We start from the raw sequence: 20,472 nt of genomic DNA, 5'->3' as shown, positions 1-20,472 counted from the left end.
GTGCAGTTGACACACACTGACAAAGCCCCAAAATCGTAACTGACACAATCTCATGTAAAGTGAATTCCATGGTGTAAACATGTGTGAATTAATTGGGTCAGGTCTCAGTTTGATATGAGATGCTCTGATTGTGAATCTTACAAACCGTGTGACATATTAATGTCATCTGGTATCCTTTGATCAAACCCTTTTCTGTAGATTTACACACATTACTCCATGTCCTGTCAGAGATAACAGAGGAGGAAACTAACTCGCTCCTTTCCCCGCTTCTCCTGTAGAAGCATTCAACTAGAATGGTGCTCCGTGAGTCCATAACTCCCCGAAGGCCCAACCACATTTAAATCAGCTCAGTCCAGATTTATTATTTTTTTCACACACTCTTTCCATCCCTTAAACATCCCAGATTGTATTTATCAAGAACCTTGAATTATTCTGTCCAATTGATTCACCACCTTAATCAAACCTGCTTCAAAAGTAAGGGTTCCTCCTTGGCCCATATTGAACCCTTTCCACCAAGTTTCAATAAAATATGTTCTGCAGTTTTTGTGTAATCCTGCTAATAGACAAACAAACAAACAGCAGTAATGACATAACCTCCTTGGCAGACAAACGCTTATCACCACTTTAGATCTGACTACCTAACAATATTTGATAAGAACATGTATTCCCTGGGAAATCAATTGAAATGACAAAAACAGTCCTACCTTGGTATGTTAAATAAAAAGTTAAAGAATTCCCCAATCTGCCCCTTTATGGACCCATGTCCCATCCATTCAGCGGCCTTTGCATAATCTTGCTGATAAATAAAAAAATCACGTTCTTGGTGAGGGTAAAAATGCATCATTTTTATTCTCATTGTCCTCGAACAGATGAACCGATGATTTCAAATCACTGAAGAATGGAATAATAATGAAAGGGAGTGAATTAAAGTATTGTTTGAGCTCTTATCTCTCGTTTTTCTCTTCAGTTGATATTCTGACCTTCAGCTTCAGCTCGTATTTGGCTCTTTTTTGCTCCAGACTCACATTATCCGTGAATTTTGTACAGAAAGAGCTTTGATATAACCACACATGTAATTACAGGTGGTTTTATATCTTGCAGAATTGATGATAACACGGCAAACTATTGTGTTAAATAATGCTGCATTCTTCGCCAACACTGAAACAATTCCAGTCGGACACTATCTGATCCATTCTGCTAAATTGGAGTGCCAACAGACCAGCGTGCGGCACACAGCATGTTAAATCACACACCTCTCCCTCCTTCCCTTCGGGCCGCCGTCCGCTCTTGTTTTCTTATCACAAGGGCAGAAAATAAGATTCCTTCCCCCTGGGTATCATCATAATTCCAGACTAATCTGTGTGCTGAGAATCAAGCAGCTCTGTTATTACCACCGGTTCTTATTGCGGAGCACATTGCAGTTTAGGGGAAGGTTTTAAGCTGATCCTCAGGCGAACCAAAGACTTCCTTCTGTCCGACAAAGCAAAGAATAGAGTCAAAGGCGGAAAAAAAGACATATAGGAAATGGGAGTGTGTTTGTGCAGCCACCAGGCAAGCTGAGGCGCTCGGAGGAGCACGACCAACAAGCCCATCACAGCACAAATTATAGAGAACATGAAGGTGCCAGTGAAGGGCTGCTGCTGCTGCTGCTGCTGCTGCTGCTGCATCGATGTGGAGCAAACACAAATTACTGTGGTGCTGCCAAAGAATGAATAGTCTCCCACATACTTTTATTCCCCAACTTTCCTCAATCTTATTATTTTTGCCTTGCCTTGAAGCAATAGAGAAAATGACATAATGTGATTTGAGAAAAATTCCATACCAAGGTTACATTACGCAAGAGCAGCGCAGATTGTTCCATTACTCTAAAACTACAGATTGATTTGAAACAGTTCAGCGGAAAATGTTTATCAATTTCCTGTATTAAATCTTTTCCATCAGCATGTAGCTCTAATAATTTGATCTCGTTGCCACAAGCTCACAAAACACAGCTTTATGTTTTTTCCACTTAGTCACCGTGAAAATGTGTCTGAAATCAAACTGTAACAAACAAAAGAGGCAGACATGTGGGAGTCGTCATTCACCTGCAGAGTTAAATTCATATTTTGTAGTTATAGTCACGCACAACTTGTGGCTCATTACATACTTTTGCTGTAGATATTCAACTTTCTTTACAAGTCACTTTAATCTTTGTTTAGTCTGTCTGCTGTTTGTTGCTGCACAGATGCCTGACGGTAAAATTGTCAGGTGCCATCTTGTGACGATGACATTTGAAGGCAGAGTCTGTGCAGAAAGTTTTTTTATTTTTATTAAATTTTTTGATGGGATCGATTACTCGTGACATCTTTTGCACTTCTTTCCCTCCTGGGTGATGGATTTTTTTGCAATTTCTTTCCCCACCCTAATCAAGGGTTAAGGACAGAGGATGTTGCACATTGTACAAATTGTTAATCCCTATGAGGCAGATTGTTATTTCTGAATATTCGCTAGACAAATTCAATTTGATTTGATCAGTGATCGTGCAATCAAGCCACCGTAGCGAGGCCTTGTCGCTACAGGCACTCGACCTAATGCGAGTCAGTCTGAGCTGTTTCACCCCTTTTTTTTTTAATATGATAAAACATATGATTATTAATTTTAATATGATTAAAACCAAACCAACTGAATGAACACTGATAAGAACTAAAACCATCTTTGAGAATAATGTATTTGATGCACACTTTGACTTTTTGGTTTGGTCCATGTCCCATCCACTAACATGGAGGAGGCTGGGTTTATGAACTGTACTGCAGCCAGTCACCAGGGACACTTCAGGGGCAGCTACCAAAAGTGAAGTCAATCTTTATATACAGTCCATGGTCAATATGAGCAGCCACTTTCACATCACAAATATTGAGGATTTTCATTAATAACGGTGATTAGTGCATCACTTTGGTTGATCGCATGGGGACAATGTCTGCTCCATCTTCTGTGCAGGATGTGGTTTCTGTGACTTTGTCTCAACGCGACAAGAACCCAAACGCTGATATTGTGTATCTGAAATGAGGTGACCTCTGTGGTGACACTGCTGCAAACGGCCTCGGTTTGGACACAATGAGGAGATCGCAGGTTCTATCGTTATGCTGGAATCAGCATAGGGCTTGAATAGACGGAGCAGAACAGGAGTCTAACCCGTTTGCCCTCTGAGCTGATTGTCTCTATAGATCCACTTCTTCTCGTCAGTAGCACAAAACTCTCACCAACAATCAAAAGTGTATTGACCGTGTATTGATGAGTACTCAGCCAGCAGTGGGCAGAGTCTTAGATCAATGACATGCCTGTTGTACATGCTCGCTGCTTGTTGTCACTGAGGTTTGCCACCTTGAGCTTCCGTGACGAATTGATGAACCCTCATTATTTGATTCTTAACATGCACGGTTCAACTATTAACACATAAAAATACATAAAAATAAGTTGATTGGTTTCTTTCAATTGGACCTTTTATTGAAATGTTTGCACCAAGAAGAGCTAATGAAAATGCAAGTTGTGTATCACTGGACTAGTTGTCTAGTATCAGGGCCATGTAAAGGAAAGAAATTATATAATTAGAGAATAAAGTTGTAATATCACATGAAAAATAGTCATAAATGTACGAGGATTTTTTTTTTTGAATTTACTAGAATAAAGTGAAAGTCGAAATAGAATGGGTTCTCCTTGCTGTTTATTTCCAAAAATACATATTTTTTCTTTATTTTAGTAATATTCTGATTTTTTTTTCTCGATAAATTATGACTATATCCTGATACTGTACTTTATTCTCGTATTATTATGACTTTTTCTTGTTAAATAATGACTTTATTCTTGCGATATAATGACTGTCTTTTCAATTACATTTTTCTCGAACATTTCCGAATTTTATTTCTTCAATATGGCCCTGTACTCCATCGTACTTGTTCACTGAAAATGGCAAAATGTTTTTTTTCTGGACACTAAGATGTAAAACACCTGAACATAGAAGCACAAGATTCAATTTCCTATCTCTGTAAAAGCGCAGAGACAAAACTATGAATTTATCCCCATATACAGTATGTCCATCAGTTCAACACCTTGTTTCTCCTCAGGTTCGGTGTTATCTCAACATCAGGAGACCTTGTAGCCCTGCTTCACACACACACACACCCAGTGGAGATTTATTCAGTACAACGAGGCATCTCTCTGGTCTTGTTACTATTTGTCAGATAATGTAATAAAAGGTGGAGCTCAGTACACAGAGGGGTTGTTTCTAGCCACAAATATCATTAAACACCCCAGGCAACAAGAGCAGGCGGACCTGTGGACCTCGTACTTCACATGCATACTTCACAGCTAAGCTTTATTTATGCTTGAGTGCCTCACGCATCGGAAACGATTACTATTCATCACGGGCTGGCAGGGGAAACTTTAACAGCCATCACGGATGAATATATATACGGCAGCCGACATTTTCATCTCCGTCCCCCACCAGAACTGCAGGGAGACCCCGGTGCAGCATTAGTGCGGGATGTCCTGAGGGCAAGCTGCTGCACGGGTGGTGCTGGGGGGTCACTGTGTCATGTGGTAGTGAGTGTTTTCATGGCAGCAGTTAGTGCAGGGGAGGCCACACACTCTGCAGCCTCGGGTTGAGTGAACATAAGAGCAGACGGGAGCATCCAGCAGAGAGGGGAGTCTTGTCTTTCACCCAGCGCGCCCCTCGTCTCCTCCTCTCCTGCAGCTTAAAGTGTCAAACCCAGTGTTTTCTCAGTGAAAAGGTCACTCGTCTTACATGTGTTAAACTGATGTAGTGTTTTTTTTCTTTTTACTCATTTGTGGAAACCACAGCTGTTTATATGTGAGAGACATTTCTGACATGCTGAAGAACCTGGGGGGTTGTGCACGGCTGAGATGTGTTGGAAAGGTTATTTCAATTACAAGTGAATGATATGGAAAACATCTCGGGCGCCAGTTGACTATTGATGTATCTACTGGAGATCTCAAATGTATTCATCGGGCATTAAACTGGCAGGAAGTGTCCAATGAAAATAAGTTAATGTCTCATTAGGGTGCTATGAGGTGTGTGGGCAATGTAGGAAAAAATCATCTCATGAAGCAATCTATTGTTTGTTTATGTCTTTATTTTATTATTATTACGTCATACAGCCTATACTATATTACTAATATTTACCAGCCACATGACTATTTTCAGTAAGGGTTGATTTGTAATGAATTGATCCGAGAATTAAAATTTATTGACCTTTACTTACTTAATTTATCGGCTTAACTAAATTGTATCAGGTGAAGCCATTGTTATTGTACTAAATAAATGTTCTTATTGGGGAGCATCTGGTCCATATAGATGCATTTTTCTCTTGTGATTGTTGCATTATGGGATTGCTCACAGAGCTTCACCCTTAACAAATACAAATTTAGATTTTTCTTTTTTGGGTTTGTGATGGTTTGAAGAAGATCATGGACGGATCAGATTGTCAGTTTTTTTGCTAATCCTGAAAAGCCATAGACCTCAACAGTGGCCGCCTACTGTTAGAACTGCTTTGGTTCTGGATGTAAATTCCCTTAAATTTCTCAGATGACCTGTCAGAAATTCCTTTCTTAAAGTCTTTTTAAGTGAAGGAACCACGCAGCTCATAAACCACTGTGAATGGTCCATTTTCAACTACTTCCAGGGCTTCTTCCTTGACTTTAACCTTTTTGTTAATACTGTGTTGCAATATGGCGTTCCTGACTGCTGGCATGGGAAATCAAAATCACGATCCAACAATCAGAGACATTGCTATTACACCTGAGGATTGTGGATAGCGTAGTAAATCTCCTTGACATCACAAATAAAGAGCAGTGGATATCACATGGACTCGTGGCTTCCATTGGAAACACATAATGTCGTTTCACAGTCTTGTAGCGTAGATAATAAAAATCTCTATTGAGAAAATGAAAGGGATTTTTTAATCTAGAACCACACTGTTGAGCTCTGCAGTAGCCTGCCTGATTCTTGATAAAAAAATGAGCATCACAATTTTCTTGCTTAGAACTGAGATTAAGATTTACCAAGGTTATAAGTGGAACTTGTTTCTAGATATTTTTCTTGTATTCCTCCTTAACGCAAACTTCTTTGCGCTTTTCTCTCACTCGCTGTATTTCGCTACTGCTTTTCTGCTGCTCTCCATCATGTGCGGGAAACGCCACGTTTTCATCGAAGCAAAGATAATGCAGCATTATAGGGGGCTCTAGATTATTTTTTGAAAAAGGAGAGCTTGTTTTGATGCAATTGCTGTCCCAAATTAAAATGCAACAGAATCGTATGTGAGAAATGAGATTGCATATATGTATGAATCGACTTCACGATTTTAATATGATTAATCGTGCAGCAGTACTTTATCACGCTGATGTAAAAATTCTGTAAATGTGATGTTATCACAAAAAAGTCATTCCTTTTTGATTTGTATGCATTGCAACAGCACCACAGACATTAAACGAATAGTAATCATGGTAGGGCAGATTTTTATCATCACACATTTTATTGTGTCATCTTGTTGCTCCACCCTAATTTCAAACATGCATATTTTACCAAGACTAAAAAAGTCCCTCGTGTGTGGTACTGTAGGTGCAGTCAGCAATTGCAGCAGCACCACTCAGACTATAGTGTTTCACTTTGATCCCACTGACACTTTCATTCTAGTCTCCTGCTCTTTTTTCCCCCCACACAGTTAACTGAATGCTTGGCACATGTCACTACCTCAGCAATTTCCTAGTCAGGTATAGAGAAGAGAAGTTGGAGCTGCCTCTCTGATGTGCACTTTGTTTCATCTTCATGCAGACAGCGGGGGCATCAGGGTTAACCAGGTTTCATGTAGGACGTCTGTGCAGTGTGGGGTTCATGTCAAGTGCTGCTTTTTGTAGAGCAGCGGTTGTGTGATGTCTCGGTGAAGAGGATCATTAGCAACAGAATGAGTGTTAAGGAGAGAGTTCACCTAAAAATGAAAATTCACTCATTATCTACTCACCACTATGCCGATGGAGAGGTGGGTTCAGTGTTGGAGTTTCAGGGGTAAACACTGTGCAGCCAAATCCAATACATTTGAAGTAACTGATAACAACAGAAAAAAATCAAAAGATGCCTCTATACTGCTCGGGTGGTGTCATCCAAGTGTCCATAAGCCCTGACACTCAAATTCAAATCGAAACTGTGTCATTTACATCAAGTTTTTAACCTAAATCTCCGCTGTTATCCTCTTCCCGGAGCCGCGTTCACATTCGCACGCACACACACACTGCACAAGCTCTCGCCTCTATGCTCTCGCCCCAGGGGCACGTGACAACATCAGCGAGAACTCGTGATAGCTACAGTTACTGCAACAAATCTCGTCTCGCGATACTCACGAGTTCTGTTTAAAACCGGGGACTCCTAAAGTGTTTTAAACACTTCACCCACCCCTCCATCGACATAGTGGTGAGTAGATGAGTGGATTTTCATTTTTGGGTGAACCATACCTTTAGGCCAAATAGAAGTTTCTTTCAAAGCTTTGTCAAAATTCTAAAAACAACTAGGCCATTGTGTTTTGTTGACTTTTGTTCTACGTAATACAATAAGACAGTCAGCTGTTTTTTTCCTTCCACATTTAGTATTGGTCACTCGTAATAGATCACGATTATTACATCACTTGCTGCGCAAACCAAGTGACCCAAGAAGATAAACGGCACAAGAAATGGTGAAGACAGCAAATCCCATGATTCAATGCTGCTTCATGACATCATCAAACCAGGTCTTTTGATGTTGTTTTGATGGAGAGACCTCACATATTGTTTGTTATACTTACAAGAAAGGGCAAAATATGGCATTTTTTTATTCTCACCACATTGGATAGGAGTGCACAGAACACTATCCGTGAGCTCAAAACCATACTCGCAATCAAAGGAGGTGGAGCATCAGCCTCCAGAATCTCAAAATTCAACTAGACAAGCGAGCGACCGTCGGGCGTTGTTGAGTAGTTGCCAGCGCGTAGGGAAGGGCCAGTTGTACACGTGGGATAGAAATGTATGGATTTGCAAGGGCAGATACTGTTCTGTGCACTCACATCATGTGTGAATTTTGAGAGGTTTAGTGGTTGATGTAGTTTAATCTCCAGTTTACAAATATCACAGATGTTAACAGTCAACTTATTAACTCTTTTAAAATTAAAGCTGCTGACATATGTGGTCAGAAATAAGAGTTTCAATATTTCGACTACTGTGTCGATTGCTTGAAAAGAGAATTTGCATATGTTATCATGTAGAGCAGTCCACAGCGTGCTACTTCCATGGTCATGTTCCCACATGAATTACAGATTCAAGCCTATTTAATAATTTATCGTCATTGAGAGAGATGTTTTGCTTGGCTTCCCACAGTCTGGCCACGCTCGTTTCCATGCACCCACCTGTGCGTTCACGTGGGCACAACGCAGCAGCTCCCATCAAAACTGTCACCAGAGGAGCGGGCTGCGGCGATGATTCATTCATAAAAGGGCCTCATTTAATTACTCCCAAATCAGGTCACACAGATACCCAGGAGCAGCGGCTGCTTTACAGCGGCAGCGGGCCGTCAGATTTCCGAGCCACGCGCGGCACATCGCAAACCGCTCTGCGATTCCCACGGCTCTGCGTTCACGTGAACAGGATTTCAATCGTCACAAGTTTCCAGTGCTCGCGCCAAAGGGATTTCTGCCCACCTGGTGTGTGGGAGCAGCCAACACTGTGGGGACACTTGATATTCCTGACAGACATCGCCACAGACAAGTTATCACAGCAACTTGCCTCTTATTAAATCTCAAGCACTTTTTAGACGCTCATCTTGTTGTGAAGGTCACATGAGCTGTTGGAGGACAGCCATGTCAGACCTGAGCTTTGTGATATATGTGTGATATATGTGTGATATCTCACACATCACAACTACGAGGTGAAATCTAATAAGATTTCACCTCGTAGTTGTGATGTGTGAGATATCAGCTTTTCAGATCATGAGCCGCCAGAAACGTCTTGAAGAGTTACTGCCTGAATGGAAAAGAAAAATACACACTATGTTTGACCTACTTTTTAAAGGCAGTGGAATATCCAATGGATCCAACTTTTGTGCTGTGGTGACTGATGGTTGAAGAAATAGTCTCAAATGTGTTTTCTGCTGACTTTAGACTGTAAATGAAGATGGCTGATGTGTCTCCACTTCCTCACACTATCGGGAAATGAAGCCAAAATATCAGGGTTGGAACGCTGATGATGGCATTTGGAGCCACAGTCTGCACAGTAGCCATCAGGGGATGGAGCCGCAGCATCGAGGTCCCGACTGAAACGCATGCTAAACCATTCAGTTCAGTTTCAATCATGACGTTTCAGCCCATTTTTAAACCATCCAATTACAAATTAAACCCAAACTCACCAGGAAAATTAACATTTGGACGAAACCATGTTTGTAAAACATTTCTCTGACGTGTACTTTGACTTTTTAGTTTTTTTCACTTACATGGAGGAAGCAGGGTTTATGACATACGCAGTACGCACCAGGGGGCAATCAAGACAATTTGGCTTCACTTTGTTCATATTGTTCGTCTTTATACATAGTCAGTGCTACACTGGTAATGTTTTTTTTCTATCTCTATTCAAGAGCAAGGGCAATTTCCTTTGTCAACCCTAAACCTGGCGTTCTATTGATTGTTGAATTTTGACAGACTTGTTGCACAAATACATCCAAGAGCAGACCTTTGCAAAGAAGCAGCGTGAAGAAGAGCCAATGCTGCAGCGCTGGAAATCCAAGCACAAGCAGAGTATACTTGAGTGCGAGCGCAGGGTTTGAGTGAGAGCATCACAAAAGCTGAACATGAAATCAGTAAGTCCGGCTCTCAAACTGAAAAACCCCGCTCTTGAAGAAAATAGGGGAACAATCATACACTGGCAGCACAATGATCAGTTGTGCAGTTGTTACAACAGTAACATGAACATGTACTGTTCATATATGTGACAAGACAGACAGAAACAGAGGCTGTGGCAGTGTGCGCGTCAGGCAAACATGTCTGACAGCTCCAAGGTTTACAACTGGCTCGTACACCGGCATTACACACTTGGCTGCAGGTTATACCTCCAGTTTTGAGGTGAGCTCAAATATCAGTTTGTCAGAAATGCAATTGAAGAAACCTCAAAATACACCCATCATGGTGAGGACAAATCGCTTCTCCGTGCCACGTGATGTGAGGCCCATTAACCGAGAGAATGGCCACGGCCGAGAGCTCATTTCTACCCGAGCAGGCAAAGGACAGAGCGAATGATGAACGACCGCCGGACAGTGGGAGAGGACAGCCGGGAAGTTGAAAAGGACAAGAGGAGTGGAGGGAATCAGTGGTTGTCAATATGAAATACAGACTTAATACACTAGTAGCTAGTTTCATTTTCCTTATAAACGTTAAACAATTTTTTTTATATTGTTAACATTGATCATAACTTCCATGAGAACGGTCTCGGAGGGACAGGCAAAGAGACAAATGGGGCATCCAGCGAAGCTTCACCTTGTCAGAAAGTAAATGGTTTTACTAACTGTAACTATAATGTGCCAGTCTCGCCCTCAGGTCGCATGGGAAATGCGGGCTCAGGTATATTCACGCTGTCACAATGTAAAACCGATGGCCATAAAGCGACATGGGAGAGCTCTTATCAGTCCTAATGCACTTCTCACCGAGCATCCTTCACTCTGCATGTCCCAGGGAGAGGTGCTGCTTGACCGCAGGCAGAGGCTACTGTATCAGTCTCGCACCACAGATGATGAGAAAGACCATTTGGGTGACCGATGAGCATCTTAACCTTTAGGGGTCAGCGGCTGTAACACCACAGAGCGATTGTCCTCCACACCTGAACCCGGAGCGGGCTTCTTTAAAGGTGCTTTGATATCAAACACCGTCAGCAGATTTACAATTGAGTATTTGTCTTTGCATGCGGGGAGGCAGTTGTTTTTGACCCTCAATGTTTTACATTTCATTTCTGTGCTGACTACAAACAACTAGACAGGCGAGCTCTCCTTGTGTACAAGCACTTCACAGCTTTCAGTCCTTGATATACCCTTCCAGAGGACTGCCTGACTCACATTCTTTTTTCCACAGTCCATTTTATACGGCAAGCAAGTATAGCACCCCTGTTCATCAAATGCAATATCATATCCCCGCTCCCCAGTCTCCCAACAGGACCCTTTCATGTCAAATTGACTCTTTAGTGAACAGCACTTCATGGATTTGATATTGCCTGGCAACTGCAGAAAAAAGAGCCCACTCCTCGTGGCTTCTTCAGGATGAGGAGCAGATAGCTGCGAGGACAGCGGCGGGGCGGTGGAGAGGAAGAGGAAGGGTGGAGGACGTATTAACCGTAATAACGCTGTATGATTTAGGTTTGTGTCTGGCTCGCCTCCAGGCACTGAGCAAAATTAAAGCCCAGAAAATCGGATTACGGAGTCCCCGGGGGTGGGATGCCCAGTAGCCATCTGATGAGCGCTCATCTACTTTTAGCCGTATCCTCCACAGCGAGCCCCGCCGTTGGTTTGGGGGCCAATTTATTAACAATTATTGCTCGTTAGTGTTGCTTCCTGCTCCTGAAAGGGGGCCCAGTGGCTGAGACAATAGCTAAGGTCTATTGTCTTGTAATTATCACACTTTGAGGGAAGGCTGTGGTGGATATATTGTCTCTGAAGTCTTTGCCTATTTCCAGTGTGTCCCAGTCCTTGAGGCCAGAGATGATGTCATCATATTGAGTCTTTTGTCCAACCTGGGCTTTAAGACTAAAGATGTGAGGTTGATCTTCACATAAAGCACAGAAAAGCTGAAAATCTGCAAAAGATTAGACTTAAACCTCTGATTATAAGAACATTTGGAAGTTATTTTTCTTTTAACCACCTAAAATAAAACATGATTCCCTCTGCGCTGCACAAAAATGCTTATTGAGGCAACTTTCCTTTCTGTGTTAGATTATGGGGACATTGTATACATGCATTCTTTGGCTGAAACCCTGACACAGTTATTCTCTCAGCTCTAAGATTCAATTATGAGTTCTATACCAATGTTGGATGGCCCAGTCTCTCTCTGTTTAGAAACACTGGGTTTGTATTTATCTATAAGGCCCTTATTGATCTTTTACCCCCTTACATCACCTCACTTCGGACTTTTAATGGGGGTAAATTCAGTTTTTCTCATCATACACCTGCAACATGGAAAAACAATCTAAAGCTCAACCCTTTTTTAACCTTAAGGCAATTCAAGTTTTTAATCTCATCTTATTTTACCTCATGCTGTTCTTATTTTAATTGATTCATTTAGGTGTTGAAATGTTGAAATATGTTGAAATATTCTTGATATTGTATATTTTGTCATAACAATGTTTTATAATTTCATACAACTATATAAAATATTGAAAATAATCTAATTTAGGAAGCAACAAATGTGAAGAATATTTTTTATCAATATTGTTAGGTATTACATTTATGTGTATCAGCCACTGTCTTAATTGACACGTGATTACAAACCTATTGTCTTTATGTCCTTTAATCGTATTCACAGCTCAATCTCTCCTGAACCGATGGGATTCATTTCCATCAGAAATAGACACCACATGACAGCACGTCCACGTATGAACGCTCAATGAATTGCATCAGATGCTGGAAGGCCACCCCTCAGCCCCAGAAGCCCTCCTCCGGCCGCACTGTGCCGTCTCCGCGTCGTCTTCCCTGACCGAGCTCCTCGCAGGAGCTGCTCACACAAAGGAGCTTATTGTGTAACTGTCTCACTTTTAATGAACCAGCTCTCCCGCGCTCTCTATCGCACTCCTCCCTCTCACCCTGTCCCCTCCCCTACGTCCACCTCCCCCTCATGAATATGGCAGCGCTCCCTCTCCTTATTCATGAGCTGGTATCGGTGTAGTCATGTGGCGCCGAGGCTGCTGAAGAGAAAAAGGGGGGAGTGTCTCAGTGAGCGAGAGTCACAACTCCGGCGTGCGAGTGTGTGCATGTGTGTGAGTCTGTGAGATAGCGGCAGCGGGGAGAGGAGAGACGAGACACACACACACACACATACTGGCTGAGGCGTCCGCTGCTACTTGTGCCACTGCTGCATCACCATCATCATCATCTGAACCTTCATCAGTGAGACTCAGCTGGAGCTCTGCCTTCATCTGAGCCGACTGACTGAATGTGTGAATGGGATGCCTGAAAGAGATGCTCTGCTAAGGGGGTGACTGATGAGAACCGGCGCTCCGGTGTGGAGGGTGACCCCCTGTGTCCGTACACGCCACTGCTCGGGGGAAAGAACTGGACGCCTGGCGTTGCCACGACTACTATAATGGGCTGCAATCTGTGCACTTTACAGAAACGGGAGGAACACTACAAGCTGCTGTATGAGATTGCACAGGTGAGGCACGGCCAACTCTGGCATCGATTGTGCATGTTGTTTGTGTGTGATCCATCATGTGTGTTATGCAGAGAGGATGCTGCTGTTTGTTTTTGGGACAGAGGAGACAGGAGCCTTGTTGGGGGCGTTTTTAGGGAGCTGATGGAAGAAGCTATGAATGAGGGATGGATACACAGAATGAAAGTGAGGCAGCGTATTGGAGAGAGAGAGGCTTGTTCCCCATGAGCAGATGTGTTTTGAGTAACGAGCAGTTGCGTAGAGAGCAGCTAGAGTGTGTGTGGCTCATTGATCCTGCTGAGGGAGCAAGTTTTTCCTTTAGAATACAAGCACCTGAGAACATGCAGAAAATTGTACGTGGTAAATCTGTCCCAACTTCTGAGGCCTTTTTCGTGACGATGTTTAGAAGGTGTCGTTGAACGTATTTGGGGTTTCATTAAAAGTTTTCTTTCGGTACTTCTGGAGAGAGTTCAGTGATGTGGCAGCAGAACACGTTGGTCTTAAAGGTATTGATCTCAGCACGTAAACACACTCAACGTTTCTGCAACAGCTTCAGATCAATAAATCAATTTATATTTGTATAGCCCATATTCACAAATCACCATTTTGCATCACAAGGTTCAGGATTCATTCACGCTGCGTAAGACGACTGAGTATCTTGCATTTTTATAAGAAACCCAGCGATAAGCAGAAGACAATAGGTGTCATATACTGAGGGGAAGCAGATCAGATAAGATTCCACCTACCCACCTCCAGCCCCTCTTCCTGTGACAGTGATAGCTGTGAACCTCGATGTGTCTCTTCGGAAGCAGAGTCGTGCTCATTTCCCCCTTTCCAATAGCGCCTGTCTTCACGCCGCCATGATCACAGCCTCATTAGCCGTTTTAAACAACCATCCTGAGCATTAATTAGACGTTGAATGTCTCTCTTTACCCTTGTGAGGTGACGGCATGAGGAAGAAGCGGCGGGGGGAGGTAAACTAGAGCCTGGTTTAACCACTGATGCTTTCAGCTCGTCACGTGTAACTTTTGAGACTCTCTCTCAAACTCTGGTGACGGACAGCGGCAGTCAGATTTTAATAGGAGGTATCGCTGCGAGCTTCTAGATCAGCAGAGAACAAGGCTGAATTCTCTAATGGTCGGTTTAATGTCATGAAACGGACAGGATTGTCAAGAGACCACGAAGGGGTCTGCCACCGCAGCAGTGTCTGTCTCAGAAGAACCATAAAAAATAAAGTGCTGTGTTGGTGCCTATCTTTTTTATTTTTTTACCTCTCTCAGCACTATTTCTTTTTTTTTTTTTTAAGATTCGCATCGACTTTTTTTTCTTTGTTTAGCAAAAAGGAGGATCAGTATTTCCTCCAAGTGGGTCGGTCTCCAGGGCACACTTTGCTGTTGACAGGAGCTCTCCGACATGTCTGTCCTCCCACTTACACAGTGAGCTGGTTCAGGCAGGAGCTGCAGCATCAGCACCAACGTTCTGATCACCGCTGTGGGAGGGAAGGCGGGAAGGATGAAGAGCATGGAGGATAAAGACCGGGATGGGAATAGAGAGGATGCCGTTAAAGATGCATTTGGCGGAAAGGAGCTATAGGGAGGGGAGGAGGGTAAAGGGGAAATTAAGGGAAGGAGGAAATAAGTGAAAAAATCATTAATACAGGGAGAGGAACAAAGAGGACGGAAAGAGGATTAAGAGGAATTGATATTGTTGGGTTTAACAGGAACCCTCATCAATTAAAACAACATAAATTCTCAGTCCTGCGCGCACACATTCCTCTACGCACATGTCCGCTGAGCACACAGAACACAGAAGAGGTGCACCCTTCGGCAACAGCACAGCAGATATATGAAAACAGCAACACGGCTCGTAGAAAGAGTCTCCCTCAAGAGGTGGCGGTTTCCTTGCAGCTACAGAAGTGTGTCACTGTGTCTTTGTGGTCAGGAGACGTATGTTGTGACAGCAGCACCACTCATCACCAATCCCTCTCCTTTACATGCACGCTTTCATCTGCCTAATGTGCTCAGCTCCTCCTGGCTCTGCTCTTTTTTTCTGTCTTTTATACAGATATATATATATACACACACGACACACACACACACACACACACACACGCACGCATTCTCTACTCTGAGGCTGCATCCATTTTCAAACTAAAACGATTTGTGTCCAAACAAGCATTCTGGCTCAGTATCAATTGTAATCCCCGTCCATACTAACACTTCTGAAACACATATCACGTGACACTTGCATACACTGGGCACGTGCGGATGTACACAGGAAGGTATGTGTGTCCTGCTGGACATGATTGTTGCAGATTGCTTAAACAATAGCACGTTTCCGACACGTAATCAGTTGTATCATTGTAAAAATGCAGATATTAACTGCACAACAGCTGTTAGCAAAGACAACTATTGATTGATTGATTATACATGTTGAAGGGGGTCATGTGATTGGAGCCTGACGAATCAGCGAAGGCTACGTTATGCCTGAATAGACCAAATTGGAAGCTGTGTCTACGAGGGCTGTCACTTTTTATTCGAAATTCGAACATTCATTTGAACGCGAGGGGAAAATTTTGTATTGGATCTATAATGACCCGTTTGAACTCTAAATATACAGTCGAGAAGAGCATCAGACCGTCTGAAGTAGTATGTCTTATGATCCAGCGGAGGGCGCTAACTGTCAGCTTGACCTATTAGTAAAGTAAGCCAGAAATGTTATGTCGCTTTTCTACGAAAATAGAGGTCGCTAGTAAGCAAAGGCGTCCTCAACAGACAATCATATCACCAGAGCTTCTGAGAAGTATTTTAGGTTCTAATTCCGTGGAAAGCAAAGTAATGATGAAGCTCATTGTCATCTTTGTACCATGCAATCTGTGGGTTCACCTGTTGGCAGCAGCAGAGGAGGCACCACAGACGAGTGGAGCCACATCAAGTGTTCAACCTTGTCTGACTGGGCGCCCATAGGAGGGGGTGTTGAATATATTCAAACAGATTGTGTGTTATGTCAAATTCTTTCGACTTGATTTTTCGAAAAAGTGATAGCCGTAGTGTCTATCTCATTGTTTCCAAACATCCAGACCTGAACGCAGCCTCGGATTTTTTACTAAAATGGGGCCAGCAGCGTATCTAAACTTATGTTTTAGCGCCTCTACAAGTCCAAATAGCGGAGTTGATGCATTTTCAAAATAAAACGTAGTAATGGTTTTGCCGGTGTCCCAGTGCGACTGATCTACCCTTCCTGCAGGTTGATTCGAGGAGCAGGACTCGGTCACAGCAGTTGGTTAGACACCTTCCTCCCCCTTTTCCCTTTCACAGCCCAGAAACAATTTTGACACTCTCCCCCGTCTGCCTGACCCCTAGCTGTGGGAGATTTATGACAATCTCTCTCTCTCTCTCTCTCTCTCTCTCTCTCTCTCTCTCTCTACCTCTCTCTACCTCCTTTTCTCTCTGTTCTCGCAGCTACTGGTGTTCTGCATGGAAATGTGCTCTCACCTTTCTCAGCTGGGCTGCAAAGCTATCTCACACGGCTGAGATTTCTTTAGTTATTGAATCAGCTTTCTTCGCTTTTCCTTTAGCCTATTTCTTTTTCTCACTTTCCAGCCTCCTACTTTCTTTGCTTAAGGTGGTTACAATTCCATTGGTATTTGTATGTTTGGTATTTGTATTGGTAGCAGGAATACGCAAAAACTACCGGATGGATAACCACGAAACTTAGGACCTATGGGTCAGGGAAGAACCCATTAAATGTTTGTGTGGATCCAGGAACTTTTCTTTCACTTTTTGAACATTCCAAGACAGGTTGTTTTTCAAAATTCTCATGGATCTTGAGGGGAAAAAATCGGCCATGTGAGTGGGTTGGATTCGGTGTAGGTCCAACTAAAGATCTCCCTGCAGTGGTTTCATAAGGGGGCTTTGTGGGATTATGCACTCCGAGTTTATCCCTCCATCTGTTTCTCTTCCTCTTTTTTGATTCCTCTGATCGCTCATCTCCTTTGACTGCATTTGTTTCAACCTTTGCTCCAGGCTGCTCTCTGCTGGATCCCATCCATGTTAACCTTCCAATGATTCCCCTCTGTGCGGAGGAGAAGAAGTTGGAAGTCTTTTTTTTTCTCATCGTTGGTCAATAAAGATGCAGCCTCGTTGACCTGAGATTAAACAGCTCTTCCAATGCGGACAGTCAGACTCGTTGCTTCCTCCACCAGACTGCAGAAGCCATTTTTGCAGACAATAACATACTGTATCTGATTTGCTCTGTGATCTGGCAGGGCTTTGAAATTCCCATTGTGTCTGTGAGCACCCCCCTTTTCCTCGTGAGTGTCACACATTGTCCGTGCACCACTGAAACCCAGTGATGTGTGGCTTTTTGGGGCTAATTAGCAGGATGGCAGATGTTGATGAGAGGAACAACGCACCGAAGCTTAGTTATGTGGTGTAGGATGAGGTTTTTGTAAGTGTGCGTGTCTGTCGATGCATTAATTAAATGTGTTTTGACAAAAAACTTTCTTTGCAAATTGCGATCAAAACAAAAAGACCCAAAGGGTGTCAAAACTCAACAGTTAGCGATGATGCTAAGCCGGCGCTGGGCTACAGTAGCAGACAGCTACTGTTTATGTGGTTGGCTAATGAATTTCATTCTCCACGGTGCAGCACAAAACTCCATATTTCTTTGTCCTGTTTTGTAATTTTCCAATAAGCCAGGGTTTCTTTTCTGTTGCTACATGTTTGGAAAGTAGCACAACCAGTTTTCTAAGTTTGTATTAGACAGAAGCAGAGTCACTCTCCGCTGAATTTGAGAAATAAATGGAAAGCAGCAATTCCCAGCTCAATGAGGCACAGCAGTCCCTGATAACTTGCTGATGCATATGAATGAGAATGAAGCACCCACAGTGTGTACACACACACACACGCGTCCACAGGAAACAAAAACACAGTGGAAATTCCAACTATGAAACCAGAAAGCTGTGTTCATGAATTCCAGACAGCGCTCATGAGGTCGACGGTAATGGAATCTGAGGGTTTTAGCCGCGTCGTGTTGAGCGATGTCACCAGGTTGACTGGACGGGAGGGACAGAAGTGAAATGAAGCAGATCTGGAATTCATTTGTTCACGGGGGTGGAAGGTGGTTCCCAGGGGTTCGGTCCTGCTGTTGTGGGCCGTATATTCTTTTCTTTGTAGTAGCACCAGATGTGAAACCTGTGGACCGGAGACGGTCTAAGGAGGACAAGGCTGACTTGCTGCCGCGTCTGCGACACCACTGGCCATGTGTGTAATGCATATGCATTCAATAAAAGGTTGAGCAGCTATCACAGGGGCCAGGCGCTCAGAGACATGTTGGCAGGCTCGTCTGGGCTTCATGGATCACACACAGAAAGACTACATTTGTGTAAGAAAGGGCATTAGGGCTGAATGTAGTTTGTAGTGTTACAAAGTGAGAACATTTTTATTTTAGTTAAACAGTGCCTTGAAAGTTTACTGCACATATGGACATTCTTAGTTGACCTACAGTTGGAGCACTTCCAAATCCTGAGTGGTCAAGAAACTTTTGTTTCTTTTTGTTCTTTTGTTCTGGCAATTCACCTCAAAATAAGTTTGATGAAAAGTTACTACTTGACTGGCATTTGTTTGTTTTAATCATGTTTTGTCCAATTCTATGAGCTGCTTTTTTTCACTAAAGGTATAATATAATTACTCTTTATCAACCAAAATAACATTCAGAAGCTAAAATTAGGTTAAATTCAGTTAAAACTTTTGGGAAAATTCTGTATAGTACATTTGAGCTGTCATATCAGGTTTTTTTCAACATTCTTATCAAAAGAATTCAAAATAATTAGATATCACGATGTCTATAGAAAGTTTGAAAAAAATGCTATCAATTATATTTTTTATTTTGTCTATTGCGTGTTTTGTTTCTTATTTAGCAAATTAATTACACTCAATATATTACAAAATACCAACCCCTACTATGTTGAGTGTGTGAATTACTTAAGAGGTCCGTGATTATTTAGCCTACATATTCTTTATAACCTAATGTAAATATTTGATTATTTAACTGTCATGGTTATCATAAATACCAGTATATTACATATTACACCACATCCACTGTATAATCAATGGTTTTATCCCTAATTTAAACTAAGTGGAAACTTCTTCTCTGTTGATTCCACAAAAGAAATGTTGCAGGCCCATGTGCAATGGAAATTTACATGGGAAGAAACATAAATACAAATGCTCCCACTTATGAGTTTGCATGTGGCTGTGATGTCTTTGATGGTACATTAAGGCTATTGAACCTTGCTATCACCCTCCCTCCCCACCCCGTCCTCACCACTGAGGCAGAGACAGTCGGCTGCAAATGTTCTCATCCATCTTCTTGTCCCATTATGTTTTTTTTTTTTCTTTGAAGGATGTCCCTCAGCCATTAAAATTGATAGGAGTGAAGACAGAGGGGAGGAGAGGGAGAGACACGCTGCTTGATTGATCTTGTGTCCACCCAGGAAATATTAGCCTGATGAATAATCTAGATTTTCTTTGCCACTTTAATTATTTTCAACAGACAGAGAGAGTCCAGATTAGATGCATACATTCACAAATTCTCTGCCTGCCTTGGCAGTGTGGTATAAAGAACCATATTTCTGAGTCAGCCTCACTCCCATGGCCAGCTCCAGCTCTTTGAGTGTCGCTGCTTCCTGCTAACATTGGGATCTAAATATGCTGAGATGATCTTTTTCATCTGGCTGTTCACTAATAAGCTGTATACACCTCCTCCTTTACTCTATAGCTCCCCTCTCTTGGCATCCGAAGCTATTTCCATATTTGTGTGTTGCATAACTGCGTCACGCTGACTGTATGATTGGAGATTTCATTATCTAATTTTGTGTGAATCACACATTTGATCGCTTCACTGCTCCTGGATTGAAATGGTTTGTTTTTAAATACAATGTAAATGTAAGATGAGGGGAAATCCAGAAGGAAGTTCGATGAAAAAAAAAAAGGATTTTCGTCAAGATCACTCGTTTTGACTTGGAGACGTGTGGTGCTGCTGCTGCACTGCTCTGATA

At 42.5% G+C, this 20,472-nt stretch overlaps 1 protein-coding gene across 2 annotated transcripts in view; it reads left to right on the top strand.

Annotated features, from left to right (window-relative positions):
* The window catches only part of LOC118110101 (PDZ domain-containing RING finger protein 4), a 134,631-nt gene that overhangs the window by 70,493 nt on the left and 43,666 nt on the right, over positions 1–20,472 (top strand). Inside the window, exon 1 of one of the 2 annotated variants that reach the window (XM_035157704.2) lies at positions 12,962–13,415. The exons of the other annotated variant lie outside the window; for it this stretch is intronic. Within the exon in view, the coding sequence (XP_035013595.1) occupies positions 13,347–13,415 (69 nt within the window). The 5' untranslated portion in view covers positions 12,962–13,346. Of the gene's footprint in view, positions 1–12,961; positions 13,416–20,472 lie in introns of those variants that run through there. 2 annotated transcript variants of the gene reach the window in all.

The sequence above is a fragment of the Hippoglossus stenolepis genome, chromosome 5 (genome assembly GCF_022539355.2).
Source record: "Hippoglossus stenolepis isolate QCI-W04-F060 chromosome 5, HSTE1.2, whole genome shotgun sequence".
In the NCBI taxonomy this organism is placed as follows: Eukaryota; Metazoa; Chordata; class Actinopteri; order Pleuronectiformes; family Pleuronectidae; genus Hippoglossus; species Hippoglossus stenolepis.
Note: the sequence above shows the minus strand (reverse complement) of the source record. Positions and strands in the feature narration are given on the sequence as shown.